At 45.9% G+C, this 25,352-nt stretch overlaps 1 protein-coding gene across 8 annotated transcripts in view; it reads right to left on the bottom strand.

Moving 5' to 3' along the window:
• Positions 1-1,519: 1,519 nt before the first annotated feature.
• Positions 1,520-25,352, bottom strand: part of PTPN3 (protein tyrosine phosphatase non-receptor type 3) — a 106,438-nt gene continuing 82,605 nt past the window's right edge. For all 8 annotated transcript variants that reach the window (XM_045562532.1, XM_045562531.1, XM_045562535.1 and 5 more), the window contains 7 exons: positions 16,016-16,106; positions 15,657-15,718; positions 14,036-14,182; positions 6,308-6,436; positions 5,176-5,321; positions 4,564-4,699; positions 1,520-2,910 (listed from right to left, as the gene is read on the bottom strand). In XM_045562532.1, the coding sequence (XP_045418488.1) occupies positions 2,833-2,910; positions 4,564-4,699; positions 5,176-5,321; positions 6,308-6,436; positions 14,036-14,182; positions 15,657-15,718; positions 16,016-16,106 (789 nt within the window). In that variant the 3' untranslated portion in view covers positions 1,520-2,832. The remainder of the gene's footprint in view (positions 2,911-4,563; positions 4,700-5,175; positions 5,322-6,307; positions 6,437-14,035; positions 14,183-15,656; positions 15,719-16,015; positions 16,107-25,352) is intronic.

Genomic DNA, 25,352 nt, shown 5'->3' with positions numbered 1-25,352 from the left:
TCACATCCAGCCAAATCTCCCAGGCAAAATATTTATCCTGATTCTGACGCAGTTCTTCACTTAGGACTAGAAAAGGCTTCTTAAATATAATTGCTTAAAAGTATAAAGTGGTGAAAGAGGAATCTTGAGCTATGGGTTTTAATTGGTAACATCTACACAGTATTTACTTACATATTTTGCTCCTTTAGGTAATTCTCTTGGCTTGTTCTTCCCAGTATTTCATGGATTTTGTTCCTGGCAACATCTGTGGGGTCTAAACTGCTGGCCTGCACAGTTGCAACCTTTGGAAGCTTTCTAGAAATTTACGTGACCATAATGGCAGCATTTCTGCAACCACATTAAACAATTTATTTCTTTTGTTTTCTTTTCTGTTTTGAGACAGAGTCTTGCTCTGTTGCCCCAGGTAGAGTATTAGTGGCATTATCATAGCTCACAGCAACCTCAAACTCCTTGGCTCAAGCAATCCTCCTGCCTCAGCCTCCCAAGTAGCTGGGGCTATAGGCACGGGCCATGACACCTATCTCATTTTTCCATTCTTACTAGAGACGAGGTCTTCCTCTTGCTCAGGCTGGTCTTCTGCCTTGGCCTCCCAGAGTGCTAGGATTACAGGTGTGAGCCACCACGTCTGGCCTAAATAATTTCTTTTTAAAAAAACAATAAAACATCAATCTCCAAAGACATTTAGACTACTTCTTAAGCTTTCTGCACACAGGGTGATGATGCATTTTTATTGAATGGCAATAATTTACTAAGCATCCTGATGGCATTTCCCTTCTCTCTTTTTTGGAGATTTGGTGAGAGAATTTCTCTGAGTCCCAGATTGAACGGAGGTACTAGTATAATATTACTTTGTGCTCTTGCACGAAGAAGAGCAGTTTCCTCTTATAAAAACCCAGTGGATTCTACTTTTGTTTCATTATGTTTTGGGGCTAATCACCGATAAGTCATCTCTAGGTAACTCATCCAGAGCAGCGTCTGTTTCTATTCCAGCTGCCGAAAATTCACATGAACAGCATGTTCTTATTCAATCCTCATATTCAGCCAAAAGCGCTAAGGATTGTTCCTGTTATATTACAGATGAGGAAACAGAGGCAGAGCTCCTAAGTGACTAGGTCCACAGCTAGTTAGTACTGAGTGGGAGCAAGAACCCAATCTCCTACCTGTTAGCTCCAAACTTTCCAGTGGCTTCTTGTTTCACAGCCCAGATTCAGAGCACTGTGTAACACCTCCTCCCCACCCCTGCCACTTAGCAGTAAAATATCCATCGGGAAGTATGCAAGTAAACATGCTAGCTCTAGAGAGAAAGAACCTTCAGAAACTCCCCTCCCCCAAATAGAATTTATCCATCTTGTAAGCAGGAAACTACTCAATTGGTCCCAGAGTTCGCTAAACATCAGAATGGCTTCATTTACGTGCACTATCATATGTAAGCATCCTTTTCCCATAAGGATCGTGAAGAAGCTGGCTTCGCTTCCTCTTCTGGGTACACAAACACCGCTATTTAAAAATGCCACTTTAAAATGTTTATGTCATTTATTTTCCTTAAATAATAATTTGCTACAATCCTGTCACAAATTAAAAAAAAATTTAACACAGTATTCACAAAGGCAGAATTCTTTTAGGACAATCAAAATCCCGGTGTACTTAGAATAAATTAACTTCAAATTGCGTTTATATTCAGATAGTCTGATCCTCTCCTTTGAAATGAAATGGAGACCATTGTAACTGAGGGTGAATGCACACATTTGTTCTTCTGTACAGAGACTCATTCTTTACATAAACTTGGCGGTAATCTCAATCAAGTTCGGGATCCTGAGAAGCACTCACCCGTGGGTATACACACATGTACACACACCTGCAGACAACCCTCTAGAAGCCGGGTTTCCCAAAGTTCAATTACCAGAAGATCTTTTCTCAGAAGGGCCAAAGATTCTGATGATACTGTCCCATCTCCCCTCAGGAAAATCGTAAGGTTTCAAGTGTAGTAGCTTGAAGTAGCAGCAATACATGTAATAGTAGATTCAGTAGTCAGCGATTCCAGTCCTGGGTTCTGAGTATACAGTAAGAGGCAAGCAGAGGCAAGAGACACACCTGCTTCTAGAACTAAGACAGACGACGACAAGAGAACACTTAGAGTCCTAGTTTAGGACTCTCACTTTAACATACAGGACTCATCGGGTTCAGGCACCGAGGGGGAACCCGGAGAGGAACCCGATTCTCAGGAACATGAATATTGAAGTGGCCAGGAGATGGGAAAAGGAAGGGAGGGCAGAAAAGGTACTGCTCAGCCTCCGGCCTGAATTCCCACTGCCCGGCCGGTAGTACATGCCTCAGGGTTTCCGCAGTGTCAGGGGCGGGTGGACATGAATTGCTCCAGCTCCGCCGAGGAGCGCAGAGAACTCAGCCCTTATAGTCCTGTACACAGAAACACACGCAACATCCAAGCCACCCCAGATAACCACACCGTCCTGTTTCTGGGAGGTCAAGCACTGCTGGCGTCCCCTCTCCGTTGCCCAAGGATGGATGACAGGGGTGTGTGTGGTGACATTAAGGAGGAAGGCATTAGAACAGGCCCCAAACTGAGATTCCTTCTTGTGTATTTCTCTCCGTAGGCATAATGGGCCTAAATGATGCCATAATTACATGCGTATCTACACCAGTTCCTATGTACATGATACCTTTTCTAGAGAAATTTAAAGTGCCTGGATTCAAAGGTGCCCATTCCTTTCCCACAGCTGCCCGTTCCTCTTGCTGTTTCCAGAGAGAAGGTCTGTCCTCCTCTCTTAGGGAGGCTGCCCTTGGGAAAGAGGAATGAACGTGTTCACAGTTGTCTTAGCTGGGGTCGAGCGTCGGGACTAAGCCTTCCTCATACACACGAAGAATCGCTTCGCACACGAACTTGTACTGGCTCTGGAAAAGAAAACAGGCCGTCAAGTCCTGTAGCTCTGGGAAAACTGCGTCACACCACGGACATGGTGGGGCTTTTGCATCGTTTGTAAATATTCCCTGGGCGCCAACTCTGGGCCACATGCCAGGCAAGCGGAGTGGAGAAGCCACACCTGTGAACTCCCAGTTCCTGTACGATGGGGGCAGAGGGTGAACCCAGAGCACGACAGGCAAAGTGTCACAGAAACATGACACAGGGAGGAACCGGCGGTCTGGGGCAGTTGGGGAAGGCGTGGTCCTGTGGGGTGGCTGTTCTAGTAGGCAGAATCGTGGAAGCCCTGATGAGGATGGCTCGTTTTGAGGAGCATAGTCAGGGTCCCCGGGCCTGGCCCCAACCCCTGGGTGTGTGTTCGAGGAGAGGCTGCACAGGAGGGCTGGGGCCTGGCTGTGGAGCGCTTTGCATTGGAGTGAAGAGTCTGGATTTTTGTCTTAAAAGGGAAAGCCACTGAAAGAGTCTCTGCAGGATATGGGTCATTTATATTAGCAAACACCTAAGAAACATATTTTAGCATTTAGACTGAGCTTCTCCAGCTAGGAAAATCTATGAAGATGATGGATTTTGTTTTCCTTTTTAACCAGCAATGAGGTCTTCCATACCACAATACAGGGCAGAGACTGGCCTTAATAACATAAGCTGATTTTTTTCTCTTAGCCAGATTTCCGGGGTGCAAACTAACATAAAACTACAAGAGCTGTGGTCTATTAGGGAAATCTTATAAACTTTGTCCACAACCCTGTGAGGATACAGAGCTGGTCAGAAAATGGAGTCTCCGGTCCTCTCTTTGCTAAGTCATTCTCATCCGTCCTGGGGTTTTTTGCTTCCTCCAGGAAGCCTTCCTTGACTTTCTAAAGCCTTTCCTTGCTTTAGATACTCTCCCGGTATCCTCAGACACCCCAAACTTCCCCCACTGCTGCTGAAATTTATAATGGACTAATCCAGTTCTCCTATTACATACAAGCTTCCAGTCTCTCGTGTTTGCACAATTATCTGTGGAACGAATGAATGAACGAGCACGGGATGGTCCCCATTTTGCAGATGGGGAAACAGGTTAAGGACTATCCAAAGGTCACTCAGTACACGGGGGAGCCTGAATCATGTTCTTTCCACACCACTTTACCGCCCCTCTTGAAGTCCTGGGGGAAAACCCCAAGATTTCCTCCTGAGGACACTTGCAGTGCTGAGTGTGCAGACACCACGGAGGTGGGAGCCGGCCCAAAGCGGGAGGAGAGTATGGCTATGTACAGCATCTGCTGAGCCAACAGGGTCACCCCAGCACAGGTGGGTGGGGTGAAGCCCTTGGTGACCTGGCTTATGTCTGATGGACAAATGATGGGCCAGTGGTCCAACAACACAGAGTGCAACCAGGGCTGCCCCCTGGCCGAGGGGCTGGCGGGAAATAAACCAGAGGCAGCAACAGTGGAGGGCAGCAAAACTCAGAGGCTAGATGGGCGTGGGTTCTGGAGTCGTGCAGCCCCTGACAAGCTCTGTGACCTTGGGCAAGTGGCTCAGTCCCCTTGAGCCTCAGTCTCTTGATCCACAAAGCCCTTCTCCCAGGCCTGGCCCGGTGTAAGCATGCAGGAAGGGCTGGCCATCGTTGTTACAAGATTTTTACTCACTGATGTCTGCACCATCATGGCGCGCTGGTCTCGCATTTTCCGGACAACATCTAGTGGGTAAACCGGCAGATTTCTCTCAATTAAGCACATGGCTGTTTCCATAGTGACCAACACGCCAGTTCGACCTATTCCAGCGCTGGAGAGGGAGAGAAGAGAGACCTGGGATTGGCCTGAGCAGCATTTCTGCACGGCCCAGCTGAACTGCTAGCAGTTCCCACGTTTATGCAGAAGGAGCTTTCCTCCCTTGGTTTTCATGAACATAAAACACATGCTCAGGGTGTGCCCTTGAACAGGCTAAAGAGCCTGTCCTCGTGTCCTGAGGGGCATCACAGCCAGGGGAAAGAAACCCACTCTTCACACCCCCCTCTCATTCGTACCTGTCCTGATGGTCAGCTGTCTTAAGGGCAGAGGGAAGGGTGTGGGCAGGACTTTCCCCTATGGTTTCATAGAATTCCAAATCTTTTGAAATGGTGAGGACATAAAGTAAATAGAAGTTTGTAAGAGCACACAACTTCGTGGGTTTTAGGGTGAGTTTTGCATCTGGCATTTCTCTCCAAGCCTTTCCCAAGGGGTACAAGTATTCCAAACAACACAACATGACAAGGGTCGTACCTGCAGTGAACTAAGACAGGCTCACTGTCCACCCTCAGGGACCTCATATAGTTTACAAATTCCAGAAAGTCCGAGGAATCATCGGGCACACCATGGTCAGGCCACGCGACGTACTGGAGATGTGTCAGCGTGTGCTCTTCCCCGGTCTGTGGGAGACACGGTGGCCGCCATGAGGCAATCCAGATGGACGGTGGACATGCGGGCCCCGGCCCCACCCCAGACACCAGCCAGGGCGGCCAGTCTCCCGATGCTTCTCCCACGGTGCACAGCCCTGCTGTGGCCCTGCCAGTTCTGTCCCCCACGTTTACTCTCGGGCTCAGCACAGGCCACCTCCTGCAGGATGGCCACCTCCACCGTTTCCACCCAGTGATTTTGTCCGTTTGCTTCTATGGTACTTGGCCATTAGGGCCACACACACTGGCTCTTTTTATTTATGTGTTTATTATGGCAACATACACATAACACGAAGTCCACCACTAGAACCATTTTCAAATGTACAGTTCAGCAGCGTTAAGTATACTCACAATATTGTGCAACCATTACCACTCTCTCTCTCTAGAACTTTTAAAATCACCCAAATATAAACTCTGGACCCACTACACCACATGGTATAATGTCCGTATGTCCCCATTCTCCCCTTCCCAAGTCTCCTGACAACCACTGCTCTGTCTCTATGCATCTGATGACTCCAGGTACTTCATATAAGTGGAATCCTCAAGTGTTTGTCTTTCTGGTGCTGAGCCAGGCCTGGGCTTTGTGGGTCAAGAGACTCAGGCTCAAGGGGACCAAGTCACTTGCCCAAGGTCACAGAGCTTGTCAGGGGCTTATTTCACTTAGCAGGATTTGTCCATGTTGTATGATGGGTCAGAATTTCCTCCTTTTTAAGGCTGAATAACATCCCACCATACGGAAATACCCTATTTTGTTTGTCCATTCCTGCCGATGGACACCGGGCTGCTGTGAACATCGGGCACTGGCTCTCTGATGGCTCGTCTTGTACGTTTACTGATGTGCTCACCAGGCCCAGGTGCAAACAGAGGGCAGACCCAGCAGTGTGGCCCACCTGGGACCACAGTGGCTGCTGATTCAGCACCTGCCCCTCCACTGTGCCCCCCCTTAGACCGCCGCTCACCTGAGTGTTGGTGACCAGCATTTCTCGGGACACGTAGGCGATGGTGCAGTCCTCTGACTGACACTGGATGTGAAAGCCACCATGGTCCATGACGTCCGGGGGGTCGGGCCAGTACTGGTGACATTTGGTCTGTAAGGAAGCACCGAGTACAGGTTAGCCTTCTCTGTGGGGGTGCACGTGAGCAGGTGCCCCTGGACAGGCGTCGGCCAGAGTCCTCTCACACACACCTGTGAGGGCTGACGGGAGAAAAGAAACTCAGGCAAGGCTGCTGGCTCTGTGTATGCTCCTGGGGCGCAGCGGGGGGCAGAGGAACCTCCTTCCTCCTCTGGAGAGTGGGGCAGGGGCCAGCCTGCCAGGGGCCAGGCCACAGCTCTCTGATCAGCCCCAGGCGGGAGCATGGAGGAGGAGGAAGACAGGAGACTTTTCTTCTTCCCCACCAGGGTCTGCTCTATGGAAGAAGAGCAGAGACTCCAGACGTGGGGCCTTGGCTTATGACCAACCCTCCAGCCCAACCTGCCAGGTGCCTGATCTAGCCGACCTGTCCCTCAGGCCCCTCCTTGGCTCCAAGAGCCCCTGCCCCTGCCCTCCTGAGGGGGAGGCCTCAGATACAGCAGTGGAGGGCACGCATGGGGGTGTCAGATACGCCTCTGCTGGGATCCCTTCCGCCTCCGCTCGGTAGCCAGGTGACTTGGGACCAGTTACTAAACCTCTCTGATTACTGCGTTTTCCACCTGAAAGACGGGGACGGCACCTTGCCTCAGGGCTGGTGGCAGAGGCTGGAGGTGTGCCAAGCCCTCTGTAGGACATGTCAACAGTGGCCATTATTACTGCTGCTGTTATGCTCCACGTCAACAAGTATGAGTGATCAGAGATTCCACAAAAATCCGGATTAAGGAAATCCCCAAACTGAGACGAATATCATTTCTCATCTGAGCAGCGTCTCTGAGGCCCTCAAATGCTTTCACAGATGACGCTCCATGGGGCTGATGCTCCCTATATAGCGGTCAAGGAAGCCCCACAGTGTCTCTCAGTGTGGCTGTGCTTTCCCCAGAGACCGGCTGATCCCCCCACCCTCCCATTTTCTACCCCCCCTTCCAAACCCTGCAGCTTGGTCCAGTAGCCATCTGGGCACCTGCCTCTGGCTTCTAAGCAAACTTCACAGCTAAGCTGTCCAGCCTATCATAGTTCCTTCTGTCGGTCAAATTCTCACTCATTAAAAAAGGTGTTTTTCCCCAAGCCTTTATACAGTTGTACCAACTTAAGTAAAAATTACATTTGTTAATGGTGCAAAAGCGGTATAACCAAAAGACATGAACTTTGTCCAGAAATAGCTTTTCTATTCTTTTCAAACGTTGCAGTGAATATGTGAGATGAAAGTATGTTGCTGGAAAGCTGGAGTTAAGGCTTTACTTGGAAACCATAAACATGGATATGGCAGGTGGTAGCCACCTCCTGACTTTGCTTGGACAGGACAGGGTTACCATCTGTAGAACCCAGGGCAGAGTCGACAAGCCCCGGCGCACTGGCCTCCTCACCTGTCCCGGAAGGAGAAGTGCCTGCCCACGGGGCAACAGGGGAGAAGACATCCTCTGAAGTGACCAACTCATGCGAGGCAGAACTACAAACACCCGTGCTCCCAGAGAGGTTCCCTACCCATGGGGAATCTGACCGGAACTGGACTCTCTCTTTACAACTCTGATCAAATTCAGATCTTAGGTGTACTTGGATCTGAGAGCACTGGGGGTGTAGTGGAAACAGCAAGAAGTTTGGGGAGATCCTGAGTTTCAATCCTGTTTACTAAGTTCTGCCAACCAATTGTGTGGTTCTGGGCAAGTTACTAAACTTCCCTGAGCCTCGGAGTGCACATTAATGCTGCTACTGCAAGGTGGGATGTGCTAAAGCCTAAAACCTTCTGAGCAGTATATGCCAAGCTCTGAATGGCACTTTTCATGAACAGTATTCTATCTCACTCTCAAAACAAGCTGAGGTGGGTGCAATGATTGTCTCTGTTTTGCATATGAGTCAACGAGGCTCAGAGAATGAATAGCTTGTGTCAGATCACACACATACAGGAACTGGGGCAGACCCGGAATTTCACTACAGGGCTGTGAACTCTTTGCCAGCTGGATATACTGTGAAATGACAAGAAAACGGGCCTCTACAGGGCTGGGCTTACATTAAACAGGTAACATACGCAAAGGGCCTGGTACGGTGGGGAAGGCAGGAGCACTTCTGGACAATGATGGAGGTCGCTGAAGCTGGAAGGCCAGCAACCAGCTGCCAGGGACAGGGACGAGACCCTGGGCAGATGCTGCCAGGGCCATCAGAACACTCTCTCCTTGGGGACTCGCAGATCTGAGTGGGGACTGTTCCTTCTTTTGCCAGTTCCAAGTGTGGCTTTGAGAAGAGGTCAGGAAGGGAAAGCTGACCAGAGAGATGGCTTCTGAAAGGATGTGCCTTTCCGGACCAGAGGGAACATGCCGAAGGTGGGGTTCCAGGTGGGGGAAGGGTATGATCTCAGGAAGATGGACCAGATGGGGTTTGGGCGGGGGGTCACGGGCCAAATTAATAAGGCTTTATGGTGAAAAGCTTGCTTTCTTGCCACTTAGTCAACAGACATCCCTGAGGGTGCTGAGATGAATTAGACATGATGTGGCATTGTCCTCAGGGTGCTCTCAAATCCAGTGCAGGGAATGTGTGTGAAAGGAAAGGTGGAGAAAAGGCAGAGAGAGGTGGCTTGTGCAGGAGGCGGCGTGGACGTCCTGGACAGAGGATGGGAGCTCAGGACTGAAGGACTCAGGGGTCTATCAGGCGGGTGAGGCAAGGACAGGCCATTCAGGCAGAGGGAACGGGACACACGAGGAGAAGAGGCAACTGTGTATCTAGGGAACGACAGATGGTTCCATCCACCGGCACAGAAGGCACAAGTCAGGCTGGGGGCGGGGAAGGCGAGACTCTGAGCATCTGAGAAGCCATCACAGGATCTGAGCAGGAGAATGCGAGGACCAGGCAACCCACCGGAGAGGTCTGTCTGAAGGCGGTGTCAGCAGATGGGCCCGACTGGGGAAGATGCTGGGACGGGAGGCCACTATGGAGGCTGCTGTAGCTCATGGAAGAGACGCGCAAAGGTCCTGAGAGAAGGCAAAAGCCAAGGGGACAGAGAGGAGAGAACGGAGGTGGCAGACCATGATCAGTGGATGTGGGAAGTCAGGAGAAGGGCAGAGCCAAGCCCAATTCCAGTGGCTTGGGTGGCTGGGTGGCCACGTGCCAATGGACAGAATGGTGGGCTCAGGGGATTGGCCATCTGTGGGCATATGTGTGGCTGATGGCTTTGGCTCAGGGCACCTTGTGAGGACACTCAGGTGGTTGTGTCCTATCAATAAATGAGCAGGTGGGTTCGGGTTCAGGAGGTAGAAGGAGCCAGTGCCCAGATCCATTTGCCGAACCAGACTGCCGGACAAAACCTGACTCCAAGATGAGTTCCTTGGGGAGAGCCTCATAGCCCTAGTATGCATTTTACCAAGCAGAGAGTTTAACAGACAACAAGAGCAAGGGAGTTTACAGGGTTCTGCACTGCCCCAAACCCCTTCCCATCACTTCACATGATCCTTGTGACAATCCAGGGCCCCTAACATTGCACAGAGCAGCAAACCCATCTTCCTCTGGCCCTGGGGGACGAGGAGCACAGGGTCCAGTCACTACCCCATGTGCAGCACCTCCTACGGGACAGGCATCGGTTCAAGGTAGACCATTCCTAATCCTCAAAACGACCCCAAGAGACAGACAGGCATTACCACCTCCCTCCTAGTGCTGAGGAAACTGAGGCTGAGAGTCCTGCCCAAGGTTAAATAGCTAAAAATGGTGCCCACCAGAACTCCAATGCCTCCAAAAGCCCATGCCTTTGACGGCTGGTCGGCAGGGAAGGAAAAATATCCACATTACTCACATATAGATGTAAAAAGTAATTCTCTTCCCCCAAAGAACCATCTCTGATGGAAGGTGAGGGAGAGTAACTTTTTTAATTGACAAGTTACACCTCTCGGAAGAAATCCATGAGCACGGAGGGAGAGCACAGAAAAACATTTTGGGTTGGAATGAACAAAGGGAGAAATCAGAGCCACCCCACTGACCACCGGGCCTTCTGAGGCTTCAAGGAGCCCCTCCCTGCACCCGCAGACTGGAGAGCAGCACAGAGCGCTGGTGGGCCACCCGGCCGGCCACCCCGGTCAGCCACACCCATGCTGGAAGCCTCAATCTGATACATGTGTGATATGGAAGGAAACACACAGGACATGCGGAGGGTTTCATCTTTTAGAAAAAGCAAGAGGCGAACCTGCTTGCCTGGAGTGACCGGCTCCCAGTTTGGAAGAACTGGTGGGTGGTGACGCAGATGAGACAGGGGCTTCGGGATAAAAGGCTTGGGCAATTCGGTCACCTGAGGGTTTGTAACAGGAGAGGGGGGACACATGCACCCTGGATTTCAGACAACAGGTTTCTAACAATTGATAAAGCAGGCAGAGAAGTTCCCAGGGCCAGATACGGGAAGGGAATGCGAGGCCTCGTGGGAGATGGGAATCTCTACTGCAGCAAACTGACGAAGCAGCTGGAATGGGTTCCATTAGGAAGAACCCGCTGGGTCACACAGGGACCTCAGATGAGCTCAGGTGTGGAGAGGGGGCCCGCCAGCAGGACCCAGCAGGCAGCGCAGGATCTGCAAGGGCAGCCTCTTGGATCACAGAAGGGCCTTTTCTCCTGAGCTGGAACAAGCAGACCGAGGAAAGAGGAGCAGACCGTCTGTCACCAGCTCTAAGACAACAGACCACTCCTGTGGGGGCTGGGCTCTCTTTTCTCTGGGGAGAAGAACGACCTTCCTGCTGAAAAGGTACCGTAAACTTAAAGGGCAAAGAGAAGCCCAGCACAGACAAGACAGTGACAGCGTCAAGCTGCCTGAACGGATTCAGGTGACAGTTCTAGAACCCTGCATCGTGGGCCTGGTGTGGTGGCACGCACCTGGTCCCAGCTACCTTGGGGGCTGAGGCGGGAGGACTGCTTGAGCCCAGGAGTTTGAGGCCAGCCTGGGCAACACAGAGAGATCTCATGTCCAATCAGTCAATCAAATCGTACCATGAACTAAAAGACCTTATGGGACAGGAGAGTGGCATCTCCATGAACTGTTCCCGAGACAATCTGTAGCATCCAGGCACCCAGAAGTAACTGAATAAGGGACCAGAGGAAGGCAAATATAGTATAATTCTCAAATGGGGAAATGACAAGCCAATACACTTGATGTCTAGTATCTATAAAATACCAGAATGGCCCCGACCAGGGCCTGCAAAATGTGCAATGCCTGGTGGCACATTAGAAGCAGATTGAGTGTGCATTAAACGCAGAACCACACTGTGGGAAAGTGAGTCTTTCCCATGCAGTGTTTCTGACTGTGCCCTGGAGAGAAGCCTCGGTTTGGGTCTAGCACAGCTTTAACATTACCTCCCTAATATTTTAACTCTATTTTTATAACACAGCGAGACTGAGAGAGAGCAGGCCTTAGGTTCAGAGCCTGGAAGGCAAGAGTATTTACAATTTAATAACATCAATTTGTGGTTTTTATATTTTTACACATATCTTCTATTTATGGCAAGTGATACTGTACTTCCAGCTAAGAAATATCCTTCAAAATTTATTAAAGCAAAGAATGATGAGTCAATTTAAAGAATAGTAATAACAATAAATAATACTACAGTAAAACAACTATAGTGCAGTCCTGGTAATAATGCCTAAGGTGGCACCTAAATTACTACTACTGCTGCTACTACCAGCTAACATTTATGTAATATTCGTTATATGCCAAGCACTCTTCCCAGAAAACTACCTGTATTAACTCATTCAACTCCCCCACAATCCCACGAGTGCTATTACTATTCCATTTTACATAGAGAGGTTTTGTAGTTTTTTTTAAGCCACACAGGTAGGAAGTGGCAGAACCAGGATTTGAACTCAGGAAGTATGGCTTCTTATCCACCACACCACAGAATCAGATTGTTGCAAGCGCTTTAGAAAAATAGAGGACACTACCGTGAGCCAGCCAGGGTTGCCTAAGTTCAAAAAGCATCCAAGTAACTTCATTTCCTATTAAAGACAAAATTTTAAAAAATCATAAAAAAACAAAAACAGACAAAAATGAGGCTTCCAAAGAGATCAGGTGATTCCTAGACCTGCTGCACTGTGCTTTCAGCCAAGCTTCTGACGGTCTCTCACGGCAAACAGGTAGATGAAGGGAGAAACGGTAAGAGACATGAGCAGAGCTGTGCGGATTAACAACTGCTCCCCAAAGTGTGCTCTCGATGCTCTAACAGCACTCCAGAAGGAGGCTCCTACTGCCTCTAGAGGATTTAAAAATCTTTATCAGTGACTTATGTGAAGCAAAGAGATTCTCATCAAACCTGTGAATGACAAGAAGCTAGGAGTGACAGCCCACACAAAGAAATAAGGAAAACCCAAAAACAGCTCTCTAAAGGCCGGATCTGAGGGCTGAATCCAACCAGTGATGATGATGACGATGACACAAAACAGCAGCTAGCATCTGCTGGACACCTGCAGTTCTCCAAGCTTCTTCTATTAATATGTATTGCCTCAGTCTTCACAAACCCTTCAAGCGGGTACTATCATCATCTCCATTTTACATACGGGAACGCTCGGGCTCAGAGAGCCCGCAGGAAGGCTTCAAGAGTCAAGGGCATGCGTACAAAACGGGGGAAACTGGCTCCATGGCAATATCAAGACGAGGCCCACACAATTCCCACTGACCACAAGCTTCAGGGAAGCCAAAGGTTATCCTCAGACATCTGAAGGGGCCTCACAGAGAGGAGGGGGGTAACTGATTCTGTGTCTTCCACGCAGCAGAACTAGATGGGGTGGAGGTTAAAAGCAACACGGGTTTCAGCTCATTGCGAAGTGTTTTAGCAGAGGAGGGAGCCCTCTGTCTGGGATAACCCATTTAAAAGTCCTCTGCAATCCAGGAAGCTGTGTAGAATCAGTAGGAATTCTTGCTTTGTTGTTTTGGGTGAGAGGCTAGACTCATCTCCTCAAACCTACTGTCCATTCCAACTCCTGTGTTTTCTGATTTTCAACCTGGACTCACTCGGCATTCTGAACACCCCCCCCCCCCCCTCCGAAGAGGGACCCTGGGAGGAGGTGGCACACAGATCATTTCAAAGCAGGTGATTCGAATTAATTTATATTTGATTTTGGAATGTGTTTCAGAATAAAAGTTTCACAATAAAGATATCCAGACGTTAGGGACTTCATGATACAGGTATCCTTGCATACTGACTTCAGTTATATGACCAGTGGTCTGTTTATACCGACCATGTCAGTTACAGAATTTCTCCTACTTTTTACAGCCATTGTTAACACCACATGCATACGTTCTTTCAGGACCAGCACCTGGTCCCGGGTTGGGGAGGCCACAGCCATGCAGGGGTTCTGGGGCAGGTGAGGTGAGGCAGGGAGGAGGCCTGTTGGCTTGTTATAATGGATCCAAGCCAGGACTGTGCAGGAGGGCTGAGCTGCCCGTCATTGGCAGTGCCCACTGTGGCTCTACACAGGAAATTTAGGGTCACACAGTCGCTGGACAGGAGACACAGAAGACCCTATCCAGCCCTGAGATTCATGTTCCACAGAGCATGGTATGACACTGCACACATCTGAATTGGAACTCAAGCCACTTACCCGCCCTCGCTCTGTGAGAGTCGTCAACATGATGATGAGTGACAACTTCTGATCCCAGACGACTTGCCAAAACTGTGCACAGGTATGTGGCAGGGGTCCCTGAGTGGCAATGTATTTGTTCACAAGGTTAGCAGCAGGAATTTCCATCTGGCAAGAGATTGGTAAGGTATTAGAATCTGTCACTGCCACAGGTGGACAGGGAACTGGATTTTTAACTCTTCTACTTGCTAACTGACATCATACCAGAAGAATATCTCTTCATCAATACACAGCAAATACGAAAATTCAAAAAAGTTATTTCTAAAAATCCTTGAAAAATATCTGACAATGTTACCATTAGATCTTTAAGATAAAACTGTATGATACTCAGTAGGCAAAAATCAGATATGTATTTGCAAGATGGCAAAAGAGTTTAATGACTTTTATTGCCCTGCTCTAAAAATAATCAATACTGGCTATCTGTACTTTGAGCAGTATGTACCAATCCCCAACCCCAAGTCTTTCTCTCGGCAGGGTTTTCTACCAATATTGATTTACATTTATTTAAAGCATAATCCATACAGGTTTACACCACCAAATATTGTTGCATTTTGCTTGCTTTCTACATGGCTTTGAATGCTTGCATCATTTTTTTTTTTTTCTTGAGACAGAGTCTTGCTCTGTCACCCGGGCTAGAGTGCTGTGGCGTCAGCCTAGCTCACAGCAACCTCAAACTCCTGGGCTCAGGCGATCCTCCTGCCTCAGCCTTCCAAGTAGCTGGGACTACAGGTGCATGCCACCACACCTGGCCCAAGACATCAGAAATGTTGATGTGAGGGCCAATGTATCCCACAGATGTTTTGGAATAAGTGGAATTACTGACCAGACCAATTTTTATTAGAGCAGTTCTTGACATTTTGCTACGACTTGAGAACCTAATCTTAGGAATCACATGTCTGTTTAGATCGGGGGTTGGCAGACTATGTATGGTCTAGAGGCCAGATCTGCTTGCCACCTTGAAAGCTAATAGTGGTTTTTAGTATTTTTAAGTGATTACATTTCAAAATGTAAAGACCAAATATTTACTATCTGGCCAGCTACAGAAAAAGTTTGCTGACCTGGGTTTAGAGGAAGAAACTAAAGTTTAGAGAGGCCAATTAAGTTGCCCAAGATACATTTTCAGAGAGAATAAATGCTTTCCCCACAACATGTGAAACCTTTCACTTTTTCTTTTTTCTTTGTACGTACAGAGGAGGTTTTATTTTTCTTATTTTTAGGCAGGATGGCACTAATAATGTGGAGAAAAATACAGAAGGTTACAAACATACCACTGGCAAAAACCAACACCTAAATGACAGCAGCCCAGTACAGAGGCACGTGGATGATGGAATTAGAAACGCAGAATGTTTGGGTTCCATCTTCTGTTAGCTTTGTGACTTTTGAAATTATTTAGCCTCTCCAAACCTTAGTTTTCTCCTCTGTAAAAGGAGACTACTTTGCCTCCCCTCACACGGCTGTCGTGGTGCTGAAATGAGGCAGTGAACAGGAAGGCACTCTGTCAACCGCAAAGCGCCACGCAAGCCGTCCTTGTCCTTGTTACGGTGATGAATGTGCTTTCTTAGCATCCAGAGTCCTGACTTACGTTCACATAACTCGCATTAATATAATCTTCATTTCCCTGCAATAATACCCGGGTGGTGTCATCTGTGGGGGAGAGAAAAATTGACCAATTACTCCGAGCATTATTTTGATCATTCCAAGTGAACAAGAGTCCAAGTGCACAAGGGTTCCGTTCCCAGCCCCCTCTGCGGCTCCCGCTCATTAGCATAGGCACTAGTCTCCAACTGTTCTCAGTCTGAAATGGCTGCAATAAAGACGGTGGTGTTTACAGACACGCTGAAAATCGTTCCAGAAGACCAGACAATCTGTTTTAAAAAGGGAAACATTATCTCAGTGTGGGGGGGGGAGGGCGGGGAAGAAGCATTCATGCCGGATACTCACATGGTAGCACATCTTTATATCGGTTTTTGTCCAAATTTTGAGGCAGCTTTGCAAACGTGATGGCTAAACCTGGCTTCTTTCTGTAGAGTTGCTATGTGACAAAGAGAGGAAAAAAGTCATTGCAAAAAGCAGCTATGAAGGAAGTGTGAAAACATACTTTATCATTTGCTGCACCAACATCTTAACATTTTAAAGCGATTATCTGTTTTAGATTAAAAGAAAATATTCCTAATAAGAATTCCACGAGAAACTGAATTCTTTAATCATTTTTTTTTTTAATTTGAGGATCTTTGGGGGGAAAAAGTCAGAGAAAGGGGTCTGAATCACAGATAATGGATCATGGTAGATAAAACCTCATCTTTATGACAATTATTTGACAAATGCTAAAAGTAGAGGGGGGGAAGAACTACTTCTGACTCAAAATTAAATGGAAATCATCTAAATTAGTCTATAGCCATTTCACTCTAATTTAATGTAGTGAACCACATCCTTCGCTTAAGAACAAGAGCATTTCATTCATACTTCAGAAGCATATTTCCACAGTAAAACACTTATCCCAATACATACTAAACTTCATTTAAAAAGGTATTTCCTTATACATGTAATTACTACCAAAAAATTCAAATAAAGCAATCTTTGCATTTGCATAAGCATATTTTAGACGCGCTTGTAAAGTACCTGACACAATTTTGATAACAGCCCTGTGAGAGGTATTAATAGTATTCTGGTTTTGCAAGTGAAAGCCAGAGGTTAAATGCTTTGCTCAAGATCACAAACAAAAGGATGAACTCAGATCTGACTCCAATGCTTGTGTTTTATTTTTTATATAACTCCCCCCACCAAGCTCTTTTACCATAAATTTCCATAAGGCCGGGCGTGGTGGCTCACGCCTGTAATCCTAGCACTCTGGGAGGCCGAGGAGGGTGGATCGCTCGAGGTCAGGAGTTCGAGACCAGCCTGAGCAAGAGCGAGACCCTGTCTCTACTAAAAATAGAAAAACATTATCTGGCCAACTAAAATATATATAGAAAAAATTAGCCGGGCATGATGGCACATGCCTGTAGTCCCAGCTACTCAGGAGGCTGAGGCAGTAGGATCGCTTAAGCCCAGGAGTTTGAGGTTGCTGTGAGCTAGGCTGACGCCAGGGCACTCACTCTAGCCAGGGCAACAAAGCGACACTCTGTCTCAAAAAAAAATAAAAATAAAAAAATAAAATAAAATAAAAATACAACTTTTCTTGAATGTTGGAAGTGATCTATGTTTTTTTTATTTTTGGCAGAAAATTTGGGAAATTTAGACTAATATAAGGAAAAGAAATTATCAGTAATTTTACAATCCTGAGATGACCTTTTCATATATTTTCCCCAGGTTTTTTTTTTTTTCTTTTTTTGAGACAGGGTCTCACTCTGTTGTCCAGGCCAGAGTGCAATGGCATCATCATAGCTCCTGCAGCCTCCAACTCCTGATCTCAAGCAATCCTCCCACCTCGGCTTCCCAAAGTGCTATATGTAATACACTGATATATTACATTTTTAAAAAAACAAAAAATGAAATTGAACTACATATTGGGACTTCCCATACTATGTTCTAGGCAACCCAAGTATACTAAAACAAGATCATAGGTATTCCTTAGAAAAAGTTTCAAAGTCAAGAAATTTGGGAAATACTTACGTTCTATGAATCTCTAATAGGATGGGCATAAGTTTAATTCTGATCACCTGGGCATTTCTCCAGTTAATTTGGCCATGGGAGATCTCAGCATCTTAACAAGGACTGTTCTGGGAAATATTACCACAATTTGGAAGCTTGTTTCTTTTTACTTATTATACAGTGTCTATTTCTCCATGTCATTAGGTAGACTCTACAAATATGATTTTTAATGGCTCAATAATCTAGTTTACTATAATTTTATAACTTCTACCCTATTTCTCATTAGGCTGCTTTCAATTTTTTTCACTCTTATAAATTTCTAAGAACAGAATTACTGCATCAAGGCATATTTTTAAGGATTTTGACACATATAATCAAGTTGCCCAACAGGGATGTATGTATGAAATGGTTAGTTCACCAAACTTTGGCCAACATCCTCAACTAAGACGTCTTTGTAATTTGAATAGGGAGGTTGGACATTATTTTTGCCCCTATATTTTTACAAATTGTGTTGTTTTGTAAATTTGCTTCTGTTTGTCTTTCTCTTATTAAATAAACAAATTGCACAGAACTCCCCAGAAAAGAATATGGAGATTTCTAGTCATCCTAATAGTGCCATCTTCCACATTTACCAAATGTTTAGAATTTCCAAACACTCCAAGAGCTTAGCTACTCATCACTTTTATAGTTTCAGTTCATAACAATCAAGTAGCTGCTGAAAAACTTCTCAAATATCTTCAGGCTTTACCAGACTGTGAATTCATTTTAGGAATAAACTCATGCTTTATTGAAGTTTCGGTGTGACTTTGGTGGAAGGAGGACATCTGAGTTGGTCAAATTTACCTAAATAGCATTTCAGTTCTAACTGATTAGGTGAATATGCAATTAAGTGAATATAATCAGTATAGCTAACCTGGTGGTAAAAAGAGATTTCTTATTTTTAAATAACAAAAATGTAAATGCAATCAACTTGAGGTCTCCCAGAAAAGCATAGATATAGCAAAAGGCTTTAATTACCATAAGATTTTAAATGTATCTCAGCAGTAATGATCCATTGATAGGATTGTAAAGCACTAAAATAAATTTTTTAAAAACTACTATGGCAGCATTTAGGCTGGGCGCGGTGGCTCACGCCTGTAATCCTAGCACTCTGGGAGGCCAAGGCAGGAGGATTGCTCGAGGTCAGGAGTTCGAGACCAGCCTGAACAACAGTGAGACCCTATCTCTACTAAAAAAAGTAGAAAGAAATGATCTAGACAGCTAAAAATATATAGAGAAAAAAAATTAAAAAAAACTACTACGGCAGCATTTAAAAATTTTTTAAATGTGCACACTCTGGCCTTTATCCAACAGAAATACATAAAGATACATGACAAGTTTATCTGCAGCAAAATATTTATTCATAGAAAACCAGAAAAAGCCTGAATATTCCTTAATAGTGAGAAGTGTTGGCTTATAGTATAGTCATATCACAGAATTCTGTGTAAGTAATAAAAATATGATAGACTAAAAGTACAGATTTCGAAGGAAGTCCATTTATCTAGTTTTCAGCAAAAAATGCAAGTTATTGAATAATATATACAATGATGATCCTATTTATATATAATAGTACATGTAGTATATATAATGTATAAGATATATATATGCACACACACATACACAGTTCTGTGTGCACTTATCTGTATACATATGTATAAAATACATTTGCATGAGCAATGTATGGAACGATACACACCAAACTGTTATTTGTAAATTATAACTAAGAGGAAGAAACCATAGAGGATGGGGATCAAGAGACTATTATTTTTACTTTGGTTATTTCTGAATTATTAAAATCAGAATTTTTTTTTTTTTTTTCAGATAGGGTCTTGCTCCATCACCCAGGCTGGAGTGCAGTGACACAATCATAGCTCACTGTAATCTCGAACTCCTGAACTCAAGTGATCTTCCTGCCTCAGGCTCCCAAGCAGCTGGGACTACAGGTGCTTGCCACCCTGCCCAGCTAATTTTTAAAAAATTTTTTTGTAGAGACGGTGTCACACTATATTGCCCAGGTTGGTCTCGAACTCCTGTCCTTAAGTGATCTTCCCACCTTGGCCTCACAAAGTGCTGGGATTACAAGTGTGAGCTACCGTGCCTGGCCAAGAATTATTATTTTTAAATTTTAAATGACTGAAGTAAGAAAAATACAACAAAAGCAATTTATAAAAATAAAAAATAGAAAATTTTTACAAAAAGCTGGGTAAGCAAATCAATGTTTAAAGATTTTTTTTTGAAAACAAAAAAAAAAAAGAAAAGTAAAAAGAAAAAAAAAGGGAGGGAGGAAAAACAAAAAGAAAAGAAAAGAATTTTTTTGGCATCTGTGAGGTTTGACAATACACATATTTATGTCCGCTTTGCAAGGGCTCGCATTGAATAGGACTGACAATTCAGTAGAAACAGGATTCAAACCCTCAGTTTCTGAAGTGTTAAGAATTGGTTTTTGAGTTCCTTTAATTTATCGCCTCTTCTCCAGACCTCGTGGGATGCTTGGCAGGCTGAGTATGAAAACACTGCGCCAAGAAGCGGGTGGTACTGGGTGGAAGGTGATGTGCTGGGAACACAGGCATGTCTTTCTGGAAAGGTCAGGATGGAGGGGAATGAGTTAAGGCTTTACGATATTGGCTAGAATTTGAGACAAGCCTTTTAAAGGAACTATTTGTTGGAAAAATGACCATTTGCTTCGGTTATTCCTGGGCTGAAGGTTTGTGAGGAAGACAAGATCTCCCTTAAATTCTGCCTAGAATGGGAGCCATGAGGAGGCTGAGAGGCAGTGTCACAGGGACAGAGGATTACCAGAACGACTTGGTTTTATGAAAAACCATTAATTTTTTATGTCTGGAAATACTTGCTCGCATCCTATCAGTGTAGTTCTAAGAAGCTCTGGAACTAGGGATAAATTATTTAAAAATGGGCTGAGAGGGGTTGCTAAGGAACAACTATTTAAATTACAGTATCAATATCACCTGCTCTGGCCTCCAAAGACTAGAACCTGAATGGTGGGAGCTGACACTCTCCAACGCAGTACAGGTGGGATGGATCAGAAGACACGGTTTGAAACGAGTTCAAACATTTTTTCTTTGCATGAGGCATCTAACACCACAGAGGGCATCGGGAGATGACCGTGAACTCCTCACTCAACCAAAGATGGGAAATCTCATCACATCACTCAGGCGAGGGCTTCAGACACCTGCTGGCTGTACCCAGAGGATGCGGGCACGGGCTGGCACAGCAGAAGGAAGAATCCCGTCAACTCTATGAACAGATTAAGGTGGAATTCTCGAAGGCCTCGTCCGCACTACAGACATCCCTTTTCTTTTGTACCTGTCCCAGCCAGAGTGCAAGAGACACTGTCTAGAGGGGTCCTCTACCTACCTTCCCATAAAGGTTTGCTGAATTGAAATTGTTGCTAGTAACTTTGGAACCTTCAACAGTGTGCTTGCATAGTCCCAGCTGTGGATTTCAGTCCCAGTACATGCAGATTCTACTGCTGGCACACTTAAGTATTCTCACAGGGCCCCCTTCCAGATAGAGACACAATGGCAAATTGGGGCAGCACTTCCCTGAAGTGGGCCCCTGGCACTTGAAAAGCGAAAGCTGCACACACGGCCACTCCAAAGACCTCATGTTGCTCTGTGTATCCCAGACACGTTATATGGATAATGATCTCCTTTCTTAAAAAAAGAAAAAAGAGACTATTTGGAAAACTTTTAAATGCATTCTTTTCAGGGATGGGTTCTAATTTGGAAGGTACAATCGCCCTCACTAATTTCTACATGTGCATAACGTTTTCAGCTATGTTTGCCTTTCCACATGCAACTTTTATAATTATCACAGGGGCCAGTGAGTCACTTGTTTTGACACTAATGGAACTTTCCTATAATGGGCAACGTAGGAAAAAACAGGGGTCAGAAGAGAGAAGATGGTTTCTGGCTTTGGTAAAGATGGGTGATGCTGAAGTGGAGGGACCAGGGCATCTGAGTCTGCCATGACCTTCCCTGGTCTCTCGTAGTATTCCTCGTTTTCTATCAGCCAAATTCCACAGGTCTCCAGAGGGGTCTTAACTTACAGTGGGCAAGGAGACAGGGAAACTGCAAGTCGCCTGGTCACTGGATGAGAATGGACACAGGGTCCTTTGCTGGGAAGCTGGTTCTCGAATAAAGGACAAGTGAGCATCACCACTTGGCTTTTATCCAGGGAAGTCTATACCAAACGCATATCCTGTCGTTTGCTTAGATGGAAACTTCAGCTCAGAGTAAGCATGGATTAAGCCTCAAGTTATTCTCAAGGAGCAAACCTGTGGCTGAACCTATGGATTCCTTGAAGGAAGAGAGCATCCTGGAAGTGGTAATGGACTTTGGAAAGAGGATACCCTGCCTGGGTTGAACAAAGCAGAGCACTGAATCGGCTTGAGGCCAACACAGATGCTGCCAAACTGCTCCCACTGAAGTAGCTTACGGTGTCACTACGAAAGGGAAGCGTTAAACCCAGAGGTTGGGCGAATTGCTGCCAATGGTTAGATTTTTATTTTTAACATATATCCTAATCCTACCTCTCTGTCTTCAACTAGGTGTGTGACACAGGGAAAGTCCCCCTGCCTCTCTGAGCCTCGTTTTCTCCATTTATAAGAGTGCTCTTAATAATTCTGGCCACATCTCTTTCACAGAACTGTTGTGAGAGTCAACAGAGACAACATATGTGAACCACACTTGGTAGATTCCAAAGTGCTACAGAAATGCTAATTATTATCAAGCGTGATTTTATTACAGCTGGGACCAAATGCTTTCTGGAACACATTTGTGTTTGTTTACTGAAAGCCATGGGAAGGATGGGGGATTCCCTTAGTAAAGAATGCTTCAAAGCCAGCTTTGCCGACAACCAGCTCTCCATCACGGGAGGAATTCCATCTTGGCTCGGCCACCCCGGGGGCAGGCCCTTTGTGTCATGGCGTGGGCAGCCACTGTGGACCTTGCTGGGGAACAGCCTTCTTCCTGCTCCCGTCCAAAGCACATCCCTATCAACTGAGCTGCCCACCCGGCGATCGCACTGGAGAAGCAGGTGGAGGACCAGAACAGCCAGGACTCGAGTCAGACAGCCGGGGTCCCAAACCCAGTGTGACACGATCACTTCTTGTATGGAGATTGGAAGTGTTCTTTAGGCTCTTGGAGCTTCTCTTTGCTCATAAATAACAATAGCTGTTATTTCTTATGGCACTTTTATCACGTACCAGACAATGCATTAAGTATCTCATCTAACCCTTACAATCAACCCACGAGATACCCAATTTATAGATGGGGAAACAGAGGGCCACAGCTGCCTGAGCTCACACAGGAAGTGAGGGGTGGCTCCACCCAGGATTTAAAGTCAGTCTGGCTCCGTGTGGCTAAACAGCTTCTCATATCTTTTCTAGCTCTGATGTTCCACTACTACAGTTCACAGGTCAACAGCATTTTGTGGTTTGCGAATGGTAGTTAAGAGAACAAGCTCTTGGGTTAGCACACTTGGGTTCCAATCAGACTCTGCCATTTACCGTGAGACTTTGGAGCATTCACTTAAACTGTCTGACACTCTGCTCCTTCATCTCTATGATGGGTGTAATGACAGCATCCATACAGGGCTGTTGAGTGAATTACAGATGATGCTCTTCAAAGCCCTTGGCACATAGTAAGTGCTCATTAAAGCTTTTCTTTCATATTAGCTTCCCATTTGATCTGGTTTCCTTTGCTATTCTTCTCCTCCGGCAGCGCCGTAAGACATCTCTCCCCGACCTGTAACAGTGGTTTCATGTGATGTTCCATTTAGCCTAGGCTTCCTTGGGGAGACTGAAGAGGCCAGGCTCTGTGGACCCCATCGGCTCCATCACAGAGCAGATCTGCTTTCATCTATCTGTGTGTTAGAATTCTACAAAAGATCTTATTTAAAAAGAAGGGTTTACTACTTAATTTCTAGGAAGTGTAGAAATTAAATGAAGGAAATATATGGGCACTAAAATGTAACCCCAAAATGTGTGTGTTCCCCACTTCCTATGCTATTGTCTCACTGTGCCCTCCAAAGATGAGACGCAGGACCGATAGCAGTGGGACAACGGTTCCTGTTCAACCTTCACCTCTCATCCGCTGGGTCAGCTTGTGCATAAAACCCTCCGGTGATCTTGTTAAAAGTACCAATAAGTGGGTCCCATCCCAGCAGGGCTGATGCAGGAGCTGAGGACTGTGACCTAGTTTTATAAGCTCCCCAGGTGATTTCCATACATGTGGCCAGAGGGTCACCCTTTGAGAAATGCTTTTCAAAAACACAGGTAGGGGACAGGGAAGGTACTTCTCTGTAATGCCTTTGTAAAACTTCCTAAAAAGTTGATGAGCACTTTTCAAGGAACATCTTTTGTGGGATTCCCATATGTAAAAAACACATCAAAGTGGACCCACCTGAGTGGAGGTGGCTTTGTGGAGCACCATTTACAACTAGGGCTGAGTTTTTCCTTAGCGAGAGGCCACAGCGCCTCCTTGTGGGCTATCTGGCCCACTGGAAACAGCTCTCACTGGGTTGAAGGTCTCCCGCCACCTGCAGACCTCTCCCCTGGACTGCTCACCCCAGGTGGGCCTGTTTCCTCCTGCTACCTGACACCCTGTGAGGTTCGTCTGCATGCAGACCAAGACTTTCCTGCAACACTCTCCCTGCCACACTTAATCCCACTCATCTTTTATCAACCCCACATCTCACCCCAGAAGACCTCCTGGAGCCCTCTCACCTCCAGTTGCTACAGAACATACACTCCGCATGATACAATCTTAGCCTTCTTGGTGTTTAGCTGTTTCTAGGACTCATGTACCTACCCCCAAGTATACTAAAATTAGACTATAAGCTCCTTGGGGCCAGAGGTCCCCTTCTACTTCCTCAACAGGTTCCTCATCCAGTGTTCAGCACACGTCAAATACCTAAGACACAGTCACTAAATGAATGAATGAATGAATTCAGAGTGCCTTTCCCATGCCCTCCAATACCAAAAAAAGAATAGTTTTGTGACTGCCTTTTAAGGTCTTCCTTGTTTCAATTCATTTGGAGAGTGTGTCAAAACTATGAATGAGTTTTATTGTTTAATATATATATTTCTTTTTTCTTGATTTTTAAGAGACAGGGTCTCACTCTTGTCACTCATGCTGAAGTACAGTGGCACGATCTCTGCAGCGTTGAAATCCTGGCCTGAAGGGATTCTCCCACCTCAGCCTTCCAAGTAGCTGGGAGGACAGGTATGCACAACCATGCCTGGCTAAGTTTTTAATTTTTTGTAGAGACAGGGTCTCGCTATGTTGCCCAGGCTATCCTACTGCCTTGGCCTCCCACAGTGCTGGGATTACAGGCGTGAGCCACTGCACCCAGCCTAACAATGTATATTTCAGTTGTGACCCTCTTTGCAAGGCAAGGCCAGAGAAGATAATCTCTACTTTTTTTTTTTTAAGCCCTAAGCCCACATAGCCTCCTGTAGGCCCCTGAAAAAATGGCTATTTCCCTTTGTACAACATTCAGTATTTTACCCAGGAAATTATATTGTTACTATCCTCTTACCCAGATTTCATTTCCACGAGATGCAAACTTAATTTTTATTTTATATTATCTGTCAAAGTGGTTAATTAAAAGTTTAAAATTCCCT

Source organism: Lemur catta, chromosome 10 (genome assembly GCF_020740605.2).
Source record: "Lemur catta isolate mLemCat1 chromosome 10, mLemCat1.pri, whole genome shotgun sequence".
Taxonomy (NCBI): domain Eukaryota; kingdom Metazoa; phylum Chordata; class Mammalia; order Primates; family Lemuridae; genus Lemur; species Lemur catta.
Note: the sequence above shows the minus strand (reverse complement) of the source record. Positions and strands in the feature narration are given on the sequence as shown.